The sequence below is a fragment of the Notechis scutatus genome, chromosome 2 (assembly GCF_049901735.1).
Source record: "Notechis scutatus isolate UNSWTSFEM ecotype Mainland chromosome 2, rNotScu1.2, whole genome shotgun sequence".
NCBI classification, from domain to species: Eukaryota; Metazoa; Chordata; class Lepidosauria; order Squamata; family Elapidae; genus Notechis; species Notechis scutatus.
In genome coordinates this window covers 218,295,259-218,321,111 of record NC_142010.1, presented here as the reverse complement: position 1 = coordinate 218,321,111, position 25,853 = coordinate 218,295,259, and the positions used below count along the sequence as shown (strand labels likewise).

Genomic DNA, 25,853 nt, shown 5'->3' with positions numbered 1-25,853 from the left:
ACTAATAACCAGCCTTATGTTAATATTAGTATTTTTGAGTTAAGTATGACTTCATTGCACACAACTTGAGTTTCCAACAAGCCCCTTATACTGTGCATTTTTTTCTTCTTGCATATTTTATTTATTAAATAAATAACCCATCTCATCTAGATATCACATATATTAAAATATACAAAATTAAATAATACATATGAATTCAGTAAGTACTTTCTTCAAAAAAGGTGTTGTACCATCTGTTTTATTTGAGGTATTACAACTTTTGATATTTTTGGTGTTCTTTCTGGCACTAGGGATTGGTTTCACAGAAATCAATTTTTGCATGGACTGCAGGGTGGTGGTTCTGCATGCAACCTACATTCCCACACATGCACAGGTAAAGCTTTGCACATTAACCCACCATTTGTGTGGTCCGATTCCTAACAGGTTGGGGTCCCTGCTCTAGATGTATTAGTCATACTGACTAAGAATTGTGAAGTTCAACATTCTGGAAGACTCTAGGCTATGGAAAGTTGTATTACAGCAAACAGTATGACTCTATACTGAAAACTATTTGTGTAAGGCTATTTATCAAGAGTATGGCATATGTAAACATTTCAAGTCAAACATGTTACAGAAATTATAACTGCTCATTTTCTTTCAAAATATTACCTATCCGAGGAAACAGTATTCTTAATACACATTTTTAGAATCAGCCTCTCTTTAAGAAGACTGACATTTTTTCCTCAGAGTTTTTAAATTTTGCATTTTAATATTTCAATACCATTGCTATTTAACTTTGCATTTTATTTTGATACTTCAATAAGTTTGTTGTTCACCTTATGCATGTGTTATTGCTATTTTAATTGAAAGTGTGATTGATAATTGAAATAATTATCAAACACTTTAACAGTCTTCCTTCCAGAAGAATTAGAGAAGGAAGGCTAATATTTTCAAATCAGAAATGCCACCTTAAATGATAGGTCATATTTTCAGAAGATATCATTACAGAAAATTTTCAATGATCTAATATTGTCCCAATGACAACATTTTAAAGTCTGCATAACCACTGATGTTTCAAGAAATATATATTTATCAGGTTTTTTAAATTTTTATTTTCATCATCCAGCCAAGATGAATTTTTTATATGTTTAATGATGGATGTTTAGGTCATTTTTTTTGTTTTTTGTTGTTGTTACTGTTAGATGTATTTTTTTTCTGTTTTGTATTTTATTCCTATTGATAACACATAAAAATATATACATAAAAATAAATATAATAAATATGTTTCATTCTGGATGCAGCTAATTTCTGTGCTATTCATTTTAAATTTATTTTTGAGAACTATTAAGTATACATAATAATGGAAGTATTTTGAAATATACTGAGTTAATCAAAACTCTCTCTACAAAACCTAGTTTTCTAGCTATTCATTTAGTCATAGTTGACTTTCAATCAAATCACAACCCTATTTTAACTTAGAGTTATTACTTATCCTTCTAATAACAAATCAGATAAGTTTGCTTTTCTCATTAAGCAAAATGCAAGGAATTATACAAATTACACAAACTTTCACTCTCCGTACACTCCTCTGCTAAGGAATTAATTTGGGATGCTAACAGAGTGTGTGCACAGTAATTCTCTCATGGTTTCAAACACAATCTAAAATTTGGCTTTTTTCCAACTTTCATTCTGTGTTAATCAGTGCTGCCACAATACTTTGAAATCTCTGGTATGAAATCCTCTGTGAATAAAAGAGTTGTTATAATTAAAGAGATGTTAATATTTGTGTTAAACCTTTTCACTGATAGTTCTCTCATATGAACATTAACAATCCTCCATTTTTTCTGTCCTTTTGGTAATCTGAATGGTGACTTTGTTCCCTTATGCAACAAATCAATTTTGCAAAATTAATAAATTTATATTAAGGAATATGGAGAAAGGGAAATCTTTTTTGGGTATAAAGAAAAAAAAAGAATTTTGTTTTTTTCATTAGAAGAAAATTAAGAAACAATAAGAAATCTTCCTACTAGCAAATTTATAATGTAAAATAAATATACAGCATAAAAGCATATAATTATCTCTATCAAGATAGTCTTTCACAGAATTCTAAATGACAGTGTTTAGCGTACGTCACACACCAATAAAGATCTAAGCAGAAGCTAAACACCTCTACATTCGCTAGCTAAGCATTCCTAAAATTAAGAAGAGTTGATCAAATAGAGTTTGCTTGTTTCAAGTCATTATTTCAGATACTTTGAAAAGTGGCAAATATAAACTGATCTAAATTATATAATCCACAACACAATAAATGGATGTAGAAATGTTATTTTAGTTAAGCTAAATGAAAAACAAGGCTTTACCCTCAAAAGCTCTACTACTTATAAAAATAACAATATTTTGAACTAACATCTATTTGATGAATTATATAAAATACACCACTTTACACAGAATAAAGAAAAAAAATAGCAAGCAGCAATGATATTTATCCTTAGCTCAATTTTTCAATAGGAAAATAATGATTTCAAAAGGTGAACATTGTCAGTACTCCTTTGCTTGCATTAATGAATTATAATCAATGCCTATATTTTTAATAGAAGTATTAGATCTTTTGATGCAAACTTTATAGCATATTAAAGATTCAACAATGCAATGCTTAGCCATCTCTTTCTTTAAATTATTCATAAGTACACTATGATGTAAAAAAATCCTAGAAGGAAAAATGGTAAACTATTTTCATAACCCTGGCAAAAAAACTTAGTACATATGCAAAGAACAGGACCCAACTTAATCCTAGATCTTATTCACATTTCTAAGATACTCTATACTAGTTATTATAACTTGTATCACTCCACATTTTAAAAAATCCTTCCACAGTTACCTCTTAAAAACTTATAAAAAGCTGAATTATTTGCAAATTTCCCTTCCCCATTTTAATCTCAGTAGGGATGTGGATCTAATCATAGGCAAATTTCTTTAGCAATATAGCCCAGCTCAAAAATTCATAAGACCATGACTATATAGGGAATCCTTAATGAACCAAGAGATTTTAATTTCCTCATCTATATTTGAGCTGATTAGGTTAAGGATTATGTATGCAAGGAGAATAAATTGTAAGCAAGGACAATTTGTGACAATATATAATGTTATTATTAATCACATGGTATATCTATCAAAGCATCAGTGTTAGCTTCTAATTTCCTAAGTCAGCCACATGAGATATTCTTAATATTGACCTTATTCTGGCAGAAAAATACAGAATGAATGGCATCACAAAAATAATCTATAATAAGAACTGAAGCTTATCATCTGATACTGAACAGAGCCTTAAAATATTTATTAAACAATAACAATAACAAAACTTTCTGGTCACTATATAACTGGAAAAGTCTTTTTGCATAATTTTAAAAACTTTTGAATCATAACATTAGAAAGGGAATTATAATTTAAAGTATCTTTCCACTATTATAATATTTTGAAAGAATGTCAATATGATGCCCTTTTAAAAAGGTACAAGGAAAATACATTGAGCTATAACTGGTTCAGTTATCCAATAGGTGATTATAATTTTAAAATCACTTAAAAGGAGATAACAAAACTTAATTATCTGTTATTTCCTTTATTGCTTTGGTAACATTATAGTTTCATTTGCCATATAAGCAGGAAGTTAACCTGGTCTATCACAACAATTGCCATTTAATATTTTTCCTTACTAGAAATCAAGATGATAGTTTTCTGTATACTTGTTATTAATTTTTTTATTAAGAATTACATTTTTAAACATTGACCAAATATGTAAGAATATTAGTATTTTTATTAATGATGTAATTGGCAAATTTATCTTTTACTATTTGTTAACCAAGATCTTTTTTTTACAATTAATTTTTATAATGCTCTCTGAAAAATCTAAGATCAACCTTCTCTTCTGTGACAACCTATAAACACATTCTAACTATTCTTACTTCATCAGTTAATTCTTTGCCCGGTCAGCTAAATTCAAAAATCACTCAGTTTTGATTATACTCTATGTTTTAACATGGCCCTTGGGCAAAGATACTTTGTACCAATGGCCATGGTTGATTTCAGCTGGGCTTCTACTTGGGGAGCACTCCACAAATGATGACCGGAGTGATATACTAATGGAGTAGGCAGTTCCCAAGTATTAAAGAGATTTTTATATTAAACCATGCATTTTAAATTTGACACAGAAACAATGATGTTTATCAGTCATGGTAACCCATGAAGCTGAGGCTGGACCCTACCCAATAGAAGCTTGGTCACAGCGTTCTGGCTGTAGTTCATTGTTTCCTCCAAAAGTATTCAAATTCCAAAACACAGGAATTTAGTCAATATATTTTGTTGCATACCAAGCAGATGATGATATATTTGACTTCATTACAGTAACTACAACTCCCAAGCCACTCTGCCACAATAACTCAAATACTGATTTTTGCTGTAACAGTTTATGAACAAATCATATAATTTGCTACAGATAATTTTTCACAAACCTTTGGTAACAAGTGTTTTTTTTAAAAAAAACCAGCGCTATTTTAGATAGTTTATCTTTCAAATCTCGTATTAAATTGTACATAACTGCACCTCTTTAAAAATATGTTGTCCAAGAAGTTGGAGAGTAAGCAACTGCATTGTTGTAAGACAATTCAAAATGATAATTGGCATGACATTTTAATTATTATGTCACCTTCATCGGATGCATTAGCAAGTGTTAATGCCTTATCCAACTCATATTGTTGTGTGACTTCATATATGCTTTGCTGAATAAATTTGAAAGATCTTTGACAATACTAAAAACCAAATCTATCCTGTCATTAAAGAAAGTCAGACTACTTAGAGAAGAAATATATTACATTGCATTGCACACTCTCTGCTTACATTAATTTTTGAAGTCATCAAATCATTTCTACCTGTGCCATTCAGCCCAGCAGGAGTGAAAGGCAACTGGCAGGGCCCAGGAAAAAAAACATTTGCAGTCACGGCACTCCACCGTCTGAAATATCATTCCTTCAGACACCAGGTTGGTCCCTTCCCTATTGGCCTTTCATAAGACCTTTGAAGATATATATGACTTTGTGCTTGAAACTGGGCACTGTAGAGATGGGCTCCCAGTTTGATTATGTTGATTGTTCAATTGGGCCTTTATAATTTTTTCTGCTGCTATGGGTTTTATAGTATTTGCATATATTTTTATCAGGTTTTTGTATTTTGTTAGCTGCCCATAGTCGTGAATATGAGATAGGCAGCCATATAAGTCCACTGAATGAATCAGAAAGAATAACAAATGGAACTGCATTAAGAGAGCTTATTGTTATAATTTGGTATGGATCTTACTTTGCTTTGCAAAGTCTTGCATACATAGATGATACTGAATAAAAAAACTATTCCTTACTAAAATGTTTCTCTCCATATATTTTGCATACTCTGTACGTGTAGTTTTACCATCTATTGATAAAAGCTTATGACTTGGACAACAAATCTATATAACACGAAAGAGTTTTCTTGTATAAAAGTAATGAATTAGAGTAGTTGGTAGAATTAATATGGACTACTCATAAATAATACTCATTTATAGTCAAGAGTGTGTGATGCCTTAATGTTTCAAAGATAGACAGCTCTGGAAGATGTAAGAAGCTAAAGAAATGTATTAAGAATCATCTAATACCAAAAGTGATCAGCAAAGCACAATATCATGTTCTCTGGCAAAATCTGGGCACTGCCAATTTACCAACAACTTTATAATGGATTTTTGGAAATGCAATCTTGTTAGGAGTAAAATACCTTTTCTCTATCATTACAAGGCTCCTGATCTACTATGGAGTAGAGTTTTCTCTATAAACCCTCATGCAACCTCTTCTCCAGCATTGGCATGGAAATTACTGGAATGAGTGTTACAGATTCTCAATCTTCCTGGTTATTGCCAACAAGAAGTTCATTTCCTGTTATTAATAATATAATCTTCTCCAATGACCAGAAGATTGTTGACAGAGTGTCAATGCCTCAGGTTTCTTATTCCTATTATAAATAGTTAAGCTTAAGCGTTTTAAAAAATGAACTTTTAATTCTGTCTTATTTGATATGTATTAAACGCTAAGGACTTGGATAGAATGACCAACACTTATAGGTGGCTTGCAGCTATACTTAAAGATATTCAGAAATGATTTGAATATTGGGCAAGAGGTTTTATGAAATGAACAGAGGAAGCAGAATACAGAATTCAGTCACTGATGTTATAATCTAAAGTCTGGAAGAATGTATATTTAGAAAGAGAAACTGCTTTCATGAAACCCAATAAGTATGTTCACAGTAGTATCTTGTTAATAAATACATTTATCATTGTACCTTATAGTAGTTCCTTGCAGTCGATCTATTTTCTTATTTAGCTCTGCAATAATGCTATGAAGCTCTGTGATCCGTTCCTCATAACGAAGCGTTGTACGCTCTTGCACATCTTCATGCTCTCTCATTAGGTGAGATTGCTCACACTAAACAGTGTAAAAAAACATTTAGAGGTCACATGGAAGCAATATGGAACATGAGGCAAGATGTTGTTTTGCAACCTATCATCTTCCTAAACATATAAAACTGATAATTAGGTTTAGTTAAACTGGTTAACAAAAAAAATCCATCAAGGATTAGTATAAGCTGTAATAATACTGTTTTTTGTGTGAATCTCATTCTTTTGTGAAATTATTTGTCTTTGAAAAATAAAAAAGCACCAAATGAAGTTTAGGAAGGTATTTAAAACCCTGCTCTGTCCCCAGGCTCCTGGGTCAAAATGAGGAAAGTTCCCAGCTGGTCAGATACAATATATTTTATTTCTGATTGCCATTTAATTGTTTTAGTTTGCTTTTGTGGTATCTGTTATTTTTATTTTTATTTAATGATTTTTGTATACCACCCAGAATCATATAGTTTGATTTGGGTTGCCATACAAATGAATTAACTAAATAAAACAAAGTTAATCCATTGTGCATAGTCACAGCACAGGGATAATGTATTCTCATCACCACAATATAATTTATAGTATAATTTATAGTAGGTAACTGAAACTATAAACCTTAAAATGCTGTTGAACTACAATTTTCAGAACTTTTGGATCACACTTTACTCTTTCTGTACAGTACTGGTTCCAAACTACACCCTGCTACAATATCATGTGCATTTACTGTTCCAGTAAGTTGTAAAAAGATTGACTTCTGGATGGTTTGAATCTGCAAAAAAAAGATGGCAATGATATCTGAATGTCATTCTCACTATAAAGAAAAGAGGCCAATCTGTTCAGTGTGCTTGCTAAAAAGAAGTGTCCTGCCTGGTGAGATAGACCACACTGAAATTATTTTTGGTTCAAACCTAATATTAAAGAAGAGGAAAACTCCTACCAAAACCATAGATTTGGAACATTCCTGATGGCAACTTATACAAAAAGTTTTATATATGAATCACAGAATTCAGAATGAAAAGCCTATCAGTTTTAGGATAATGATACAACAACTTAATGGGTTCTCTCATTTTAGATATAAAACCTTATAGTAACATACTGTAGCTTCATTACAACGAAAGACCGTACCTCTGTAGACTCAGTTAATTATGAGACAATTTAAATTTTAAGTGATGAATCCACAGGAAGACTGGATCATTATATTACTCAATGTATCAATCAAATTATTCATTATAGTTTACAAGGTGTGTCATGTTGAAGAAAAGAGGAGGCTAAGTTTTCCAGTTAATTCATTTAGAGTAGGAGCAAAGCAGGAAGTAGGAACAAAACTGATGCAAAACCTTTTCCACTTTAGAGTAGTTTGGGTCATGCTTTAATGACAGTGGGTGGATGATAATGATTAATAATCCTGATATGGGAATAATCTTCACATATCTGTTGGGTTTAACTGAATGCAAAAAACATATTTTATTATTTTATGGTAAAACAACCAGTGCCTGAAAACTAGACAAGAGATCTAAGCTAGGTAACTGTGCAATCCATGACATACTGTAACTACCCATTAACTTCACTGGAAAACAATTCATGTTTCTTTATGGAACTGTCAACCTAAATCATTTAAAGAAGTTACTCCATGCTACTTTCTCAGTCTTTTAACACAGCAGCAAATATTTCAGACACAAATTTCACAATATAATATTTTAATTGAGCAATTATTTTTAATACTTGGAAATAATCAGAATTTAGAAAACTTTAGTTATTTAATAAAATAACCTGGAAATGATAAACTTTCTGACAGTGAGAACAATCAACCAATGGAAAAGCTTGACCTCGGAGGTTGTGGGAGCGCTATCACTTGAGACTTTTAAGAAGAGATTGGACTCCCATCTGTCAGAAATGGTGAAGAGTCTCCTGCTTGGGCAGGGGGTTGGACTAGATGATCTACAAGGTCCCTTCCAACTCGGATTATCTGTTACATTCACAGCACAGACCAGCTATTTTTTAATGATAGTACTACAAATCTTAAAAATATTGAAATGCATATTACTAGTATATTGAAGATTATTAAATGTTTTTTTCTTTAATTAACAATCTTTTATTAAAGAGTATCTGTGTATTAATATGTTTAATGTAGTTAAAGTGTCTTCTCCTTCCATGATGTGGATGACCACATCCCCTCTATGCTACTCTTGCAATTCTTCATAATTTAGAGAAATCCAGTTATGTACATGGTTATTGTAGGTGCTGCTTTGTGATATCTTCTTTTCTATTGTTCCTTCTAACCAAGTACATTATATAGAGATGTCTCTATGACTGAATTATTTAAGTTTTCTTTAATTGATGGTCATTATGAATCTTTCCCCCCCTCTGGCACCTATAGGACTTTAATATTTTGTTACTCAAAGGGATTCTCAAGATTCTTCTTAAAACCATATTTCAGTGGCCTTCAGACTGTTCTTAGTCTCCTTGGACGTTCTCCATATTTCACAATTATAAAGGAGGATTGACCAAATAAGGCTTTTGATCATTCTAATTCTTCATCTTAAATCTATTTTCCTTGAGATTAGAATATTTTTAATTTCAAAAACAGCATTCCTGGCAATTTTTATTTGCTTCTTTACAACACCAGTTTTTTAAAATCATCTTCTAAGTTTAAGTTTCCAAAATTGTCAATTTTTTTGTCTTGTTAAAGAAAGGTATAATTGATTGTTTTTATTTTATATTTTCACTTTTGGGATTTTTGTATTAAAATGTAACCTACACTTTTCACTAGTCTCAGGCTCTTTAGTTCCTCTTCTATTCCATTAGGAGCATTGTACCATCTGTATATCTTAAATTATACATTATTTATTGACAATCAAAGTGAAGTTCTTAATTTTATCAAATATTTTTCAGTATAGGCACTGAAAAGAGGAGGTGCAGAATATGCCTCTAGTGTTCTTCCTTCTGAATTAAAACTTCTTTGAAAAGTTTCCTTTAGTCTCAAAACAAAATTGTTCCCAATGTACCGTATTTTGCCGGCGTATAAGACGACTGGGCGTATTGGCGATAAGGACCCCCAACATTTCCACTCAAAATATAGAGTTTGTTATATACTGCCGTATAAGACTACCCCTCTTCCACACACCTTCCACTTTTGCACTTTTTTTTTTTTTTTTGACGCACTTTTCTGCTTTGGACAATTTTGAAATGAGCTAATCCAATTTTGAACCAAGAATATGCAAATAGCTATGGAGTTTAGAAATGAGTTTTAAAAATATTTTTCATTGCTTACCATTAAGCATAAAATATGTTGTAAATAAAATGAGAACACAGGAAACGTTCTCTTCTCAATACAGCTGATCTCTCTCTCTCTCTCACACACACACACACTAAAACCGGACACTGAAAAGGCTGCCAAGGAACAGTATATTCAATGCCTTCTCTTTAATCAAGAAACAAGGAATTCCTTAGAATCTTTTTTTCCCCAAGTGGCCCTCTTTAAAAAAAATGGAGGTAACACTTTCATTCAAAAAGTCTTCCAGTATCTGGAGTCGCTCATCTTCGAATCCTCTCCTCCCCACACTGCTAAGGAAGGAAGAGGGGGAAAGGTTGAGCAGCGCGTGGCGCAGTGACACCCGCCACACACACACACACACACACACACACACACACACACCCCCCCAGCCTCCTCCCGGCTGCAACTCAAGCTCGAAGTGGGAGTCGGAGTCCTCCCGGCGTATAAGACGACCCCCACTTGGAGGCATGTTTTTCAGGGCAAAAAGTCGTCTTATACGCCGCAAATACGGTAGGTATATTATAAACCTCCTTAGAATTAATCATTATACCTAACATCTGATCTCCGAAGAATAATTATCTAGTGATGTGATGATCTTACTGTCCTGCTTGATATAGAAAAAAATCCCAGATTTCATACTGAAAGGTGTGAAGTAATCAATGCCTTGTACTCACAATGCCACAGATATACTGCATACTAGGAAACTACTCAGAGAATTCAAGGTAGACTAACAAAGTACATAGAAATGTCACAAATGTAATAATTGTGGTTATTAAATTATATTAATACTAATCAAAGGACACACAATTCTGGTGTATGTATTAACCTGTTCATACTGAGCAGATTTCTTTTTTGATCTTCCACTATTATTGCTACCAGATAGTCTTCAATATCTTGAAACAAAGCCATAGATTAGAAACCAGGAGACTGTGAGTTCTAGTCCCATCTTAAGTATGAAAGCTGGCTGGGTGACTTTGGGCCAGTTATTCTCTCAGCCCAACTCACCTCACCAGGTTGTTGTTATGGGGAAAATACATAGAGGAAGGAGTAATAAGTATGTCTTAATACTTAAGTAGCAAGTAGGAGCAAGTTGTAATGCACAGTGGGTTACTCAACCCAGCAGTCAAGCTTTGTCCATAACAATGTTCAGTGTAGATTTTGGCTAATAAACCAGTTAGCAGAGATTGAAGCCCATGAAAAAGAAATGATTGTTTAATTTTGTGAGCAAGTTTGTCAAGTGAGGAAGAGCCAAGGCCAGGACATTACAATTGCAGTTTGCTTGTATTAGACAGAGTATGGCCTTCAGCAGCAGAAAAGCTGTCATTGGAGGAAAAAAAGGAACTCGGCTGAAATTGCAACATAAAATTCCAATTGAGAACAGTCAGAAGTTTCTGCTGTAGGACAATAAATCATCCCCACAGATGGCAAGAGAGAAACCTAGTCAAAGACTGCAGCTCAGGCATTAGTTCTGAGGAATGGAGGAAACCAAGATCTCTCTAAATCAAGTGGCAGTGATGTAAAAACCATTTACAAGATATAGAAAAAAGTTATGGGAAAAGAAAGAAGGAACTTTGCAAGGTTCATTTACAAGAAGAATTTAAATGGCAAGTTAGTCCTAAATATACAGTGATGACAAAACAAGGAAAGGTATGAAAAAGGTGGAGCCAAATTTTAGTTTCTCAAATTAACAAGTTGATAAAGTATTTTAGTCAAGTTTACCTATTCTAATATAGTCTGGGAAAGCAGTCAAAGTTGAATCTGTAGGAGAGAAGACTAGCAGGGGGAGGAGTGAAGCAGGGAATTAGTTTAAAGTCTTTATGTAGTCAAAAGACGATGAAGTCAACCCCCCCTTGAATGCTGTTGAACCCCATCTAGTTTTACCCAGGGGCAAACTGTTAGTTTAAGAAGATTCCTATGTATAGGCATGAGAAATAAAGCAATAAACTGAAACCTTTATGTGCTGATCTGATTGTTTGCGTCTGACATTATCAATTCAGAGAAAAATAGGTAGTGGATGAACAATTCCTAAAAAGAAACTGAAAGTTAAAATTGGTTTTCTTCACATCTTTGTAGCATTAAAGAAAAAAAAATGCTCTTCACAAGCAACCACTCTGAGTATTTTCTGAATATTTTGTACCACCCTAAATCTGTAACAGGAAATATTTGTTCTTTATATAAATAAATTGTATTAATTTTACAATTAAAACAAACTAACAACACATACACAAATGAAAGAAAAGAAAAGGAGAAGAAAATAGAAAGAAAAAATAGAAAGCAATTAAAAACATTCTCATCTTCAACAGTTTGTAAGATCTCTTTTGTTTTAACCCTTAATTTATGCCATATACACACACCTAATCTTTACATATATCTATATATCACTGCTATGGGTTTATCCTATCCTCTTTTGCCTTATAGTGTAAAATTTATCTTTGGTCTATCCATTTGTACCAACAGTTCCAGCTATTGTAGTATATTGAGGTGTCTTTATTTTTTAGTGCCAGAGTTAATTTGTCCATTTCTGCACAACTTGAGATTTTTTGAATGATCATTTCCTCTGAAGGAACCTGAGGCTGCTTCCAACATTGGGCAAAGGCTAATCTGGCCACTGTCAAAATGTCTATTATTATGTATTTTGCTTTTTTTGATATTTGTCAAAGATCCCTAACAAAAAGGAGTTTGGTTTGTATTCTATCTGTTCTTTTGTCATTTCTTCCAGCCAAATTTTAATTTTCTGCCAATATTTTTGAGCTTCTGTACAAGACCACCACATATGGAAAAAAGTTCGCTCTTTTTTTTTGCATTTCCAGCAATTCGGACTCATATTGGGGTGCATCTTCGCTAATCTTGAAGGAGGAAGGTGCCATCTATAAAACATTTTATAGGCATTTTCTTTATATGCTACCGATTTTGTAATCTTATTGTTTCTACCCCAGACCTTTTCCCATTCTGTTAAGGTGATACTACGTCCTACATTCCTACTCCAGGCAATCATGTTCCCTTTTACAATTTCTTCTTCCAATTCGACTTCTAATAAATAATTATAAAAATTTTGTTTTATTTTTTTTTGCCTGATCCTAATAAAATTTTATCTAATTGCTGGAGTTTATTGTTTATTGTTTATTCTTATCGATACAGCCTAATTTTGCATTTGGCTTTTGTTTTTTGTCAATGCATCACATTGCTACTCACCTTTTTTTTTCATAACTGTTATTACCATGCCAGGTATTCCCATCCTTTACTTGTGGCTTCATTTAGTTTCCTAAGTGAAGAATTTTGTATTTATCTTTACTGACTTCATTGTTACTTTTCAGCCCATTTCTTTAATCTCTCATGATTGTTTTGAATTTTACTTCTGTCTTCTTTGGTATTAACTGTCCTACTCTATTTTGTATCATCTGACATTTGTTCTGTCTTCTACCTGTCATTAGAAGACTGTTTTAAAAGTCTAGGATCAAGATCCAGTCTTGTGGCATCACACCCAATATCATTCCAATATGATGAAATAGTCATTAGTGAATATTCTTCAAGTGCAATTTTGAGTGTTATTGTATGCATCAACCTGTCATATTATCTCGTCCAGTCTTACCCAGTCTGCTAATCAAATATTTTCTGTCCTTTTATCAAATGTTTTGCTAAAATAAAGGAGTATATGCATATTGCCACAATCTATTAAGAAAGCTTAATACCAGAAAGTAAAACATAGCTGGTCTAGCAAGACTCTGCAAAAGACTTGGATTTTTCAGAAATCCATGCTGAATCCTGGTAACTGTTTTCAAGCGCTTATAAATTAATTAATTTTTCTACAAACAGAAATTTTGCTTCAATGGGTGGGAAACTTGATAAATACGCATACCCTATTGAACTGAATGTACCACTTCCACTGGTTTGAAAAATTTTGGTCATATTTGCAGGAATGTTGTTTTTCATAAACTGTACAAACTCTTTGAATAGGGCAATAACTTGATTATGTATTATGTTCTTTTGTTTAGAAAAATAACACAATTTTGTTCCCCAATGCCCTTAGTATCAAAAAACTACTCTGATAGATTTTGTTATGTTCATCTGTGTAAAGTCACATTTGATGTCTTTGATGTAACAATTATTTTGATTGGTTTAAATGCTTCAGGTATTGAGCCAAGGCCATTTTAGTAAGTTGAATAATGACTAACCTGGGCTTTTGCCAATTTCTTTTCCAACAAATCTCTCTCTCGTTCTGTTTGCTGTAAGCGCTTATTAAGATCAACGATGTCGCCTTTCAAAGATGCCAGGGCTGCTAAGTGGAACTGTAACATATAAATGAAATGGAGCTAAAATTAAACACAATCAATAAAACATGTCCTGGTTGAGACAATGCAAGTGGTATAATTCATATATAAATTTTCATAATTTGGAATTTCAAATGAATAAATAGAACAAACAACATTACTCAAACAATTCTACTTTGTATATTTCCAGCATTAATATTTAATACATTTTCTTTTTTAAATTTTATAATTCATTTATTAACCAAATTTCTACTCTGCCACAATTTAGGGACTTTTGAAAGCTGAGATTGGTTACAAAAAGCAAGTAAAACATTCACTGATAACAGCAATAAAAATGTTATAGCAACACCACTCAAACACAAAACAAATAAAAAAGTAAATATGGCATAATAAAATTAGGAAAAGTATTTGGAGTAATTCCATCTTTAAAAGCTTCTATAACATCAATGAAGAGGGGTAGTCTAATTAAAACTAGGAGGCCAATCCACTGAATTGGTTCCACTGGAAAAATGTAGCACTTCTAACTTTAGCCTCCTGGACCTTCCAAAAATGTGGGATCAGTAATAAGTTCTCTTTGCTTGATCTAAGTGATAGAGCCAGTAAAGGCTGGAGCAGACTGCATTGCACTTAGGCAGCAAGTCATCAAGGACTTGAAACAGGTGATATTCAGCAGATGCTGACCAGTTCTGGAGAACCAGTAGCGGAAATTTTGAGTAGTTCGGAGAACCAGCAATTACTACCTCTGACTGGAGATTTTACAGTATCCTTCACCAAGCCAGGCCCAAAGAACCAGTAGTAAAAAAAATTAAATCCCACCATTGGCTTGAAAGGTCAAAACCAACACCTTAAACTGTACCAGGAAACCAACCCGAACAAACTCTCAAGTTCTTGACCATCAATGAACAATTCTAATGCAACAGAAAATGCTAATATACCCACAGCAGCTCAGATTTATAGGCTTCACCTTCAGCTGTTTTTTCCAGCCAGGGCCAGGTAGCTTTCAGGCACCAGAAAAGAACATCAACAACAGTGATGTACAACTAGATATCATCAGCATTCTCATGATACATTACCCCGTTGGATGACATCAAGCAATAACACTCACTCAGGGGCCACTTAGACAATCACTACTTCTTCATGTCACAGATTGGAACTAACCACTGAAGAAGGAGCAGGACCATTACAGGCCATTGTCTGTTATCTCCAACCTCTGCATACAGTCCAACAGGATACCATGATTGATGGTATAAAAAGCGACTGAAAGGTTCAATCTTGAAGGAGTTCACTATCCCAATCCAGGACTCCAAACCTGAACCTGATCAATCCACTTCCTCTAAAAAGCTGTGAAATTGGTTCACTACCACCAGTTCAACAACCTTCCCAACAAATTCTAGTAAAATGTGGGAATATGCTCCTCTTGTATAGTGTCTAGTGGAAATCACCTAAATCATAAAGGTTAGTTTACAAATCATAAAAATTAAACATAAAGATTAGTTCAGTCCCAATCTCAAAGTGAAAACAATGATCCGAATGGAAAAGAATGTGAAATCCAGTTGATACCAGCTGCTTAAATGCTCAACCTAGAAGTATGAGAATTATTCAAAATGGCAAGATGTAATGATTTTTTGTGGTTTTATATTTTTATTGCCTAGGTTACTGCTGTATAGGCAGGTGAACTGTCATTGAACTAACATTAACAAATGCTTCATTACTATTATTTATTATTTTCTTAGAAGCATACTACATTATGCTCTCTTAAAATGGTTACTTCATTATTCATTTATTTAATTAGATTTGTAAGTTAATTGACTTCCTGATTATTCTGGGCAGGTTACATCCAAGGACACAATTTGCCCATCTAGAAACAATTCTGATGCAACAGAGAATCCTGATTTATCCACAGGTCAGCTTAATTGTATTATTCACTATAAATGAATAAAACAATTTCAGTATAAAATGGCTGGTCTTTCTCAATAATATGTTATTGAGGAATTTAATGAACATACATATTCAAAAACAGCCAGTTTGGTTTACTGGTTAAAGCACCATGTTAGAAACTGGGGGACTGTGAGTTCTAGTCTTCCCTTAGCCATGAAATCATCTGGGTGAATTTGAACCAGTCACATTCTCTCACTCCTAGGAAGGAGAGGCAATGGCAAACTACTTCAGAAAAAACTTATCGCAACGACAAGGGCAGCTCCAGGAATCAAAAACTGATCTGAAGGCATCCTCTTGCCCCAAGATTTTCAATATGATTATTAGAGATGTGATGTTTTTATAAGGAGTCAAAGAAAAACATATACTTCAATACTTCTCAGAACTAAAGCCAATTTAATTAACTGAATTAGAGTATAACTTATTAACATAAGAGCAAATGTCACAAAGCTTCAGGGGAAAAAATCCTATTATCTCTTTACTGGAAAAAAATGAGCTATTTTTTTATACTTTCCTAAAACCGAATAAAGATAATTTTATGCCCAGTATTGGTGAAAAATAGATATTGAAGATTTATGCTACTCCCGGCATTTATTCTTTATATGGCTGTGTGCTATCTCCACTTCTCTTCTCCCTATATACCAATGACTGCATCTCAAATGATCCATCTGTTAAAATACTGAAGTTTGCCGATGACACAACAGAGATTGGTCTCATTCGAGACAATGATGAATCTGCATACAGACAGGAGGTTATACAACTTGCCTCGTGGTGTAACCGGAATAATCTGGAACTGAACACACTCAAAACCATAGAAATGGTGGTAGACTTTAGAAGAAACCCTCCTATACTACCACCTCTTACAATACTAGACAACACAGTATCAACAATAGAGACCTTCCAATTTCTAGGTTCTACTATATCACATGACCTAAATGGACACCTAACATCAAAAACATCATCAAAAAAGCACAACAAAGGAAGTTCTTTCTGCGCCAACTCAGAAAGCTCAAAATGCCCAAGGAGCTGCTGATACAGTTCTACCGAGGAATTATTAGGTCTATCATCTGCATCTCTATAACTGTCTGGTTTGGTTCTGCAACCCAACAGGACAGACACAGACTTCAGAGGATAATTAGGACTGCAGAAAAAACAATTACTACCCACCTGCCTTCAATTGAGGACCTGTATACTGCACGAGTCAAAAAGAGGGCTGTGAAAATATTTACAGACCCCTCACATCCCAGACATCAACTGTTTCAACTCCTTCCCTCAAAATGACACTATAGAGCACTACACCAGAACAACTAGACACAAGAACAGTTTTTTCCTGGAAGCTATCACTCTGCTAAACAAATAATTCCCTCAATACTGTTCAACTATTTATAAAGTGTACACAACTATTACTGTTAATCTTCTCATCTCTCCTTATCACCCATCCCCTCCCACTTTACTGTTTCCTAGTATGATTTGATTATTGATTGTACCCTATGACTATCATTAAGTGATGTACGTTATGATTCTTGATTCTTAATGAATGTACCTTTTCTTTATGTATACTGAGAGTATTTACACCAAGACAAATTCCTTGTGCGTCCAATCACACTTGGCCAATAAAGAATTCTATTCTATTCTATTCTATTCTATTCTATTCTATTCTATTCTATTCTATTCTCTATTCTATTCTATTCTATTAACACTTAGACACCTTTAAGAAATCAGAGGAAACCAAAATGGTGAAGTAAAAGCACCTAGTGATCAGAGTGCACTGTATTTCTATTTTTATCTTACCATCTTTTTAAATTACTGGGTCCTATGCATAAAGAGGAGATTATAGCATGGAAAAGAGGAAGGAATGACCAAGAAAAATAAAGAATTCTGACATATAGGTATTCCTCAAACCTCTGAAGAAACAAAAAAAAAGATGATTTTTTTTTTAAATTTTAAATTAAAAAAAAAAGTGAAAATGAAAACTTAAACAACGACTGCAAGAATTATTACTCAATCATATCCTGCAGATGCATTAAATAGATATGATTTGCTGATAGTCCAGAGGAGGATCTTTTATTTATTTATTTATTTTTATTTATTTGTTTGTTTGTCAAACATGTACAAGATAACAAGTATGAACATAAACAAGAACAAAGGAAATACATACAGGTAAATGGGGACAGAAAGACGGGTGGTAGCACGCTTATGCACGCCTCCTTTAAGGACTTCTTAAGAATGGGGTGAGGTCCACAATAGACAGTTTGAGGTTGAAGCTGTGAGGGATTGAGCCTGTAACAATAGTTTAGTAGGGCGTTCTAGGTATTGACCACTCTGTTGCTGAAGTTGTATTTTCTGCAATCGAGTTTGGAGCAGTTTACCTTGAGTTTGTATCGGTTGTTTGCCCATGTATTATTGTGATTGAAGCTGAAGAAGTAGTTGATGTTACAGCAGACTATTTTGTGAACTATGCTTAGATTAGACCACAGGCGGCGCAGTTCCAGATTGTCCAAGCCCAGAATTTTGAGCCCGGAGGTATAGGGAATTCTATTGTGAGTGGAGTACTTTTCTCGAGAAACACCTCTGAACCCGCTCAATTGTGTTAATGTCCAATATATAGTGTGGGTTCCAGGTAGACAAGATGTATTCGAGAATTGGTCTGGCAAAGGTTTTGTATGCCTTAGTTAACAGTTCAATGTTGACGGAGAAGAAGCTTCGCAAAATAAGGTTAACAATTCTTAAGGCCCTTTTGGCAATGCTGTTACAGTGATCACTGTGGCTTAGATTGTTTGAGAGAAGTACTCCTAGGTTGTTGACAGAGTGAGGATCGTCTATGAGATCGCTTCTGCCTAACTTGTATTTGGTGTTCTGATTTTTATTGCCAATGTGTAGGACAGAGTATTTGTTAGTTGAAATTTGGAGTTGCCAATTGCACAACCATTCTGACACATAGTCAGGGTCGCTTTGCAGGGCAGCAGTGTTGTCAGTGGTGTTAAATAATTTTATGTCATCGGCGAACACGGCTGCTTTTAATGTTGTCACATAGGTCACCGATGTCAAGCAGAAAAAGTATGGGTCCTAAGTCACTCCTTGGGGGACACCACTATTAACTGGTGCTGGATTTGATAGGGCCTTCCCTATTTTAACCATTTGTTGTGTTTGATAACATGTAGTAAATGGTCTTACTTACAACTGTGAGGAACCAAATTCCTTAGACATTTTACATATACCAATCCTCTCTTATGAGCAGCTACAGGCTTGACAGGAGGACTTTCTAGAAAAAGCTGCCAGGAAGAGATTTCTAAAAATGAAATACAGAACTTGTGTCGAGGCAAAACTTACTGACTTCATGGACATACCATGTAGGGTATTATCAAATTTTGACTATTTAGAAGAAATAGTGAAAGTTAAGTCATTTGATGCATTTGCCTGATTTTTCCATAATAAATTGACTCATCTTGTTCAAGCTGGGGAAGGAAGGAAGGAAGGAAGGAAGGAAGGAAGGAAGGAAGGAAGGAAGGAAGGAAGGAAGGAAGGAAGGAAGGAAGGAAGGAAGGAAGGAAGGAAGGAAGGAAGGAAGGAAGGAAGGAAGGAAGGAAGGAAGGAAGGAAGGAAGGAAGATTTCTGCCACTTACTGCCAGCTTCCCACAAGGAAACTCAATGGGGAAGCCAACCAGAAGTTGGAATTGTCCCACTCCCATTGATTTTTGCCTATCTGTTGTAATTCTCTGCTTAGGTAAGGAAATATTCTTGAAATAATGATCCAAAGCATTACGGGTTTTCTAGTCATCCCTAAAACTTTGTTGTTTAAGCTGTACCAAAATCATTTAAAAAGTCATAGCTAAAACGTCTGTAAAATATGCAGAAGCAATCACTCCTGGATTAAATGCTTATCTTCCTAATGTCATTAAGGAAGTGCAGTGTAATTTTGTGTTTTTTAAATGAACTAATATAGCTATAATTTTCAATATAAAAGGCCTGAAAATTGCAACTTCAATGTACATAAAACCTTGTACTGCTTTTTTTGTTTATTGGATAAAAGATTCAATAGATTTGTTGAATAGGAATTTTTAATCTTTCACTCGATCAACTTAACGGTTCCTAGGCAGTCCCCTCCTCCAATCCATAAATAGCAATATCACACACAGAAGATATAATATTCTCAAGCAGGAACTTCTGTATCTCAGTCAAATAAGAAACCAATAATTCCTAGTACAAAGTTTAAATATCTAAACAGTGACTTTTGGTTGGGGATACAGATATACAAGAAACAGAGAATATATCATAAAAAGTAATGTACTTTTCACTCTTTTCAATTACATTTTCAATTCAAATTTAGCAGCCTTTTTGTGTCATCTTGCTTTTTCTACTTTCTTTGCATTTCAAACTTTTAGCAATAAACACATACATTAAAAAGAAAAAAATGGGCGTTGGTAAATTTACCTGAGAACGCCCTTTCTATCTATGCTGCTAGAGAGCCCAGGATGAGTATGACTCCTCCTGATGACATCATCAAGCTGGGTCCATCTAGTATAAAAGTAGCAGCCTGTGGGAGAGACCCCCCAGTTTTGGCAAAGATACTTGACAGACTTTAGTGAGTGTCTCTGAAAGCCAAAACAGAATTGTGAACCATAACATACCTCACCACAATCCAGACGCAACAAGGGAGGGGCTGGGCTCTCTAGCAGCATAGATAGAAAGGGCGTTCTCAGGTAAATTTACCAATGCCCATTCTCCTCCATGCTGCTGTGAGAGCCCAGGATGGAACATACCAAAGCCTTCATGTCCTCGGGAGGGTCCTCGTCCAGTCTCTCACTCTGAAGTAGGCACCACTCACTGAAGAACCTGTCCGCCAAAAGCCGCACTTGTGGAGGTGTAGAAATCCAGGCGGCAGTGTCTGATGAACGGAGACTGGGATGTCCATGTAGCCGCTCTGCAAATCTCCTCTAGGGGTGCTTGGGTGGCCCAGGCAGCTGAAGCTGCAGCACTTCTAGTGGAGTGTGCTATCAAGCCATGTGATACTGGCAGAGCTTTGGCTTTGTAAGCCTGTGCGATGCAAGGTCTACTTAAAGTGGCAGGAGAGGCCTTGTTCCCCCAGTGGGAAGGGGAAAAGGATACAAACAACTTCCTAAATGTTGAAGTGCATTTGATATAAATTGTAAGAGCCCTTCTAACATCTAAGGTGTGCCACTTGCGCTCTAAGGCATGGTGTGGACAGGAACAAAAATCAGGAATCATGTCTTGGGATTTGTGGAATACCGAATTTATTTTGGGTACAAAGGTAGGGTCTAAACGAAGAAGAACTCTATTGTCGTGAAAAGTGCAGAGGTCCTGCCATATAGATAGAGCAGCCAACTGTGGCACCCTTCTAGCTGAAGTGATGGCTATTAAGAAAACCACCTTGAAGGTCAAGAATTGAAGGGACACCTTTCTGAGGGGTTCGAAGAGAGGATCTGTTAGGGCCTGGAGGACCTTGTGAAGGTCCCAGGATGGAAACCTGTGAACCACAGGAGGGCAGAGATTGGAAGCCCCTTTTAAGAATTTCTGAACTGAAGGATGATGGGACAAGGAAGGGAAGGAATCCCAGGAGATGACTGAAGCAAGAGCCGCTACTTGACAGCGTAAAGTGTTACAAGCCAGACCTTTGTCAAGAGATGGCTTTTCTTGGAGTTGATGGAAAAACTGTGGTACTGGAGGCAATGGAGAGTGGTTTGAAGATCTTGATGGGCAGAGTGGGTGGAGGACGACAGGATCAAGATGTCATCCAAGTAGCATTGGATCCTCACTGGAACAGACCGGAGCGAAGCCACCAATGCTGCCAGTAACTTTGTGAAGGCTTTTGGAGCAGACGAGAGCCCGAAAAGGCCCGATACTGGAAGTGGGAATTCTGGTAACAGAAACAGAGAAACTGGTGATGATGAGGCCAGATGAGAATGTGGAGGTAAGCCTTCGGAAGATCATGGAACAGAGGAGATCGCTCTCCCGAATGCTCTCCAGAATAGAATGCAGAGTCTGCATTTTGAAGCGCCTGTATGTGATAAACCCATTCAGAAATTTTAGGTCGAGAATGGCTCGCCACCCCCCCCCGAGGCCTTAGGGACCACGAAAAGCTGAGAATAAAGCCCACGTCCACGTTGTAATTCAGGGATTGGTTGAATGGCCCTTATATGACTAATGGCCAATTCCATAAGTGCCCTTCGTGAACTGTCCTGGGAAACGGGGCAGAGTAGATATTTTTCTGGGTGTGGTGATAGAAATTCTAATTGTAACCCCAACCTTACTGTATTGAGTACCCAGGCGTCTGTCGTTGACTCTTCCCATTTGGAAGCAAAGGAGGCCAAACGACTTCCAATGGAAGGGGAGAACGAGAGATTATTTAGAGCGAAGGAAGGAGCGACCCCCTCCCCCACGAAAGGGCCATTTACCAGCAGCTTGTTGTCTGCTGGTAGCCTCATGGTGTTGATTTGGACGCTGAGAATACGCACTCTGAGGTCTGGAGAAGAAGCGTTTTCGGGCCTGAATGAGGAAGACCGGTATGGGGTAGGGGGGGAAGTCTGCCCTCTTTCCTGTTGATGAAAGGACTTTCCTTTTGTCTTTTGTTTCAACAACAAATGAGTCAAGGGCATCTCCAAACAGCCTCTCACTGGTACATGGTGCAGAAGCTAGTTTCCACTTTTGGCGAGGCTCCGCTTGCCAATTTCGTAGCCATAGCAGTCTCCTAGCTGCCACTGATGATGCCATGGCTCTGGAAGAGAACTTGGTGGCATTGAAGGTAGCATCCACCGAGAACTCTGCTACTGCTATGATCTTATTGAGGTCTTGATGCAACCTACAGTCTGATGGAGGTATGCGGCCTTGAAGTTGGCGTAGCCAGTGGATGGAAGACCTTGTAAAAAATGATGCAGCAATCAAGGCCCAGATGGCTCAACCGAGGTTTGATGGTTACACTTCAGTGTTTATCCTCTGCCTTTAGTATGTCCTCAGGCTCAGTTGGAGTGCTTGAGGAGAAGGAGGCCACAACTGGGGCGTCTACTGGGGGAACTGCCAGAGCCATAGCTAAGGAAGGACCCAGATTGTAGAACCACCTATCTTCGGACGATGGCCGGGGGCCTGCAGTGGGAAAGGCAAATTGTTCCTTGACTAAGAAAGAAAATGGGGAAAGGAAGGACCTCCCAATGAACAATGGGTTTGGAGAAGAGGGAATCCCCATGCCCTGATTGTACCACTTGATGCTCAGAGGTAACAACTGGGCTGTTACCAGTGCCTTGTGTAGGAGAGGTTTGAATAAAGCAGATTTGAATACAGAAGCCAAAGGAGGCTGATCAGGCCTCAGATTTTCCTCTTCCTCCAAGAGGTTGGGGTCCCAGATTTCTCCCTCTTCCAGATCAGAATCAGGGGAGGGGCTGCACTCAGATGATTCCTCATACTCTCCCTGAGTGAGGTCCACTCCTTCCACATAGGTAAGATGGGCCCTTTGTTCTACACGGAGAGGTAGATTCCTCTTTGGGGAATATGCACTAGAGGAAAAGCCGGGAAGGAAGGCTGAAGTCTGTCTGAAGGCCTGAAGATGTGTTGAAGCCCTTCTGCCAGACCCTGTCTGATGGCTAAGGAGACTACTTCATTTATGTCAGAAGATCTGCCACTCAATGGAGGATCCAGAGGCCGAAGACCTGCTGCTCTTGGAGTAAAAGTGGCCTCTGGTCTTGATCGAGAGCTGCTTTGGGCCACGGATGGGATAGATGAAGAAGAAAGATCCCAAGGAGTCTGGGCGAAGTTGGGACCTGACCTGCTCAAGTCTTGAGGTCCTGGTTGGATTTCAGGTCGCTCTGGGGACCAGGATTGGAGGTGGCTAAGAGGAGCTGAGGTATCTTCCCTCTCCCTAGAAGTAGCTGGCTGAACAACTAGAGGATTGGCTTGTTGGGAAGCCTGTTGTAGTTGACCCTTCATTTGCTCAATAGTTTTGTTGAACTGCCTTCCTAAGGCTGCATGCCTTCATTTCTCTGCCTTTAATTCGGCCTGGGATGTTTTCTTAGGGCCCAAAGCTTTGGCCCTAATCTTGGCCGCCACCTCCCTTTGAACAGACTGGGAGCGTTGTCTCCTTCTCTTTCTTTTGCCAGCTTGGGGGCCTTGAGAGATCAGGCCTGAAGGCTCTGTGTGGGCCTTGTCTTGATCCACAGTATGCATAAACAGACACAAAGGTGCTGGAAGCGATCCTCACTATGTGTTTTCTATGCAGTAGCCTGAATAGGAGCTTATGAATAGTAGAAGCTGGCCTTTGGGGGATGATGCCATTGAAGCTTTCAAAATGGCTGCTCGCCACGTGCGGTTGAAGAAGAAGCCTCCAAATTGGCCGCTTGCAAGAGCTACAGGCTACGCAGGGGTTAAATCGCTTCTTAGGCTGTAAACAGCCCCAGACGGTGAAATCGGCAATAAAGTAAAAATTTACGATCAGCTGAGAGGCGCTGTTATCACCTATGCGATCTTTATGATCGTGGCGGCTGAAATCACTGAGGGAAGACTGTGGAGGAGGATCAAGGGTTACTACCTACTTACAGTCTCCCTCAGTTGAAGAAAACATCGAATCCTCGGCATTGCAGGAGAGTAGAGCCCCACTCTCCTGAAGGCACAGCTATGCCAATGATGAAGATAGCTTTCACTTTTGCTGCTAACTAAACTGCTTTTAGAGACACCAACTTATGGTCATCGAAAGAAGCTGAGTCAAAGCTGGGGGGTTTCTCCTATAGGCTGCTACTTTTATACTAAACGGACCCAGTTTGATGATGTCATCAGGAGGAGTCATACCCATCCTGGGCTCTCACAGCAGCATGGAGGAGAATGTAATATTCTTAACAAATCCTTCTCATAAGCAGTTGGTCCAGATGTCTTGACTATAACTCCCCTCAGTGACAGCCATCATGGCATTTGAGATGAAGGGCAATAAAGTCCAACACATTTGGCAAAGAAAGACTTTCGTATTCTGAATTGGAATGATGTTCCATTCAAGAACATCACAAATACAAAGATACACACTGAGAGAATCAATCAAACCTCAGATTAAAAATTCTTGTTTTCTTTGTTGTTGTTTATTTTTTAAGGCAAATTATGCCCTACAGGGAGCTACAGTAAGAGGCCTGCACCTGTTCAACATGGAAGCAGGAGAAATTCTGTGTCCATAGAAGTTACCAGTGCCTGGAGCAAGTTTCACTGTAGATCAAACTAGAGATTTTTCTTAAGGTCCTAAACCACAGAATTGGAAAGAGAGTGTTAGCTAAACTAAAAAAAGGCCTAGCCTAACAGTAGATGCAGAAGTACAATTATATCTGAACATCTCACACTTCTTTGAAACCCTTTCAAATCAAATCTAAATTGCTATTTGATGACAGTGTGGGGTTGGAATGGACTTAACTTAATGAGGGTGATTAACATATGAGGAGGAGAGAAGGGAGAAACACAGGCAAAATAATCTAATTTTTTTTTCATCTTCTCCCTTTGAGTGAAGTTCAGAGTGTGTTGGTCTGTGTGTGATATTTATAGTGCCTATTGTAAATGGCTTTTTAGGTGTTGACTGGGGTGTGTTGATGGTTGGCTGTTGAATCTGTTTTCAACTCAAGGGCCAAAGAGAAAATATAGTGAAACAACTATCCTTAGCTGATAATTCCAATTTGTAATCTTACAGCAATTGCTCTAAAAGATATGGTTACGCTTATAGTTATACATACTGCTGCAGGATGTTTATGATATCTTTTTAAAATTTATCTTAGTATCCAACCTTCTTTCATATAAATGACAGCTCTATTCCAGTTCCTACTCTGCTGGCATTCAGGAAGTATGCCAACTGGCATAGGGACTTAAGAGGGACATGCAACACTTGGAGGGGTTAAGGACACTCCCTCTGCCTTTTAAACTTGTTTTTACTTATGTGTCTTATATTTACCTGTGTCTCTATATGGTT

At 36.5% G+C, this 25,853-nt stretch overlaps 1 protein-coding gene across 2 annotated transcripts in view; it reads right to left on the bottom strand.

Moving 5' to 3' along the window:
- Positions 1-25,853, bottom strand: part of MCC (MCC regulator of Wnt signaling pathway) — a 199,994-nt gene that overhangs the window by 46,221 nt on the left and 127,920 nt on the right. For both annotated transcript variants that reach the window (XM_026673292.2, XM_026673301.2), the window contains 2 exons: positions 13,883-13,996; positions 6,334-6,476 (listed from right to left, as the gene is read on the bottom strand). In XM_026673292.2, coding sequence (XP_026529077.1) covers positions 6,334-6,476; positions 13,883-13,996 — 257 coding nt within the window. The remainder of the gene's footprint in view (positions 1-6,333; positions 6,477-13,882; positions 13,997-25,853) is intronic.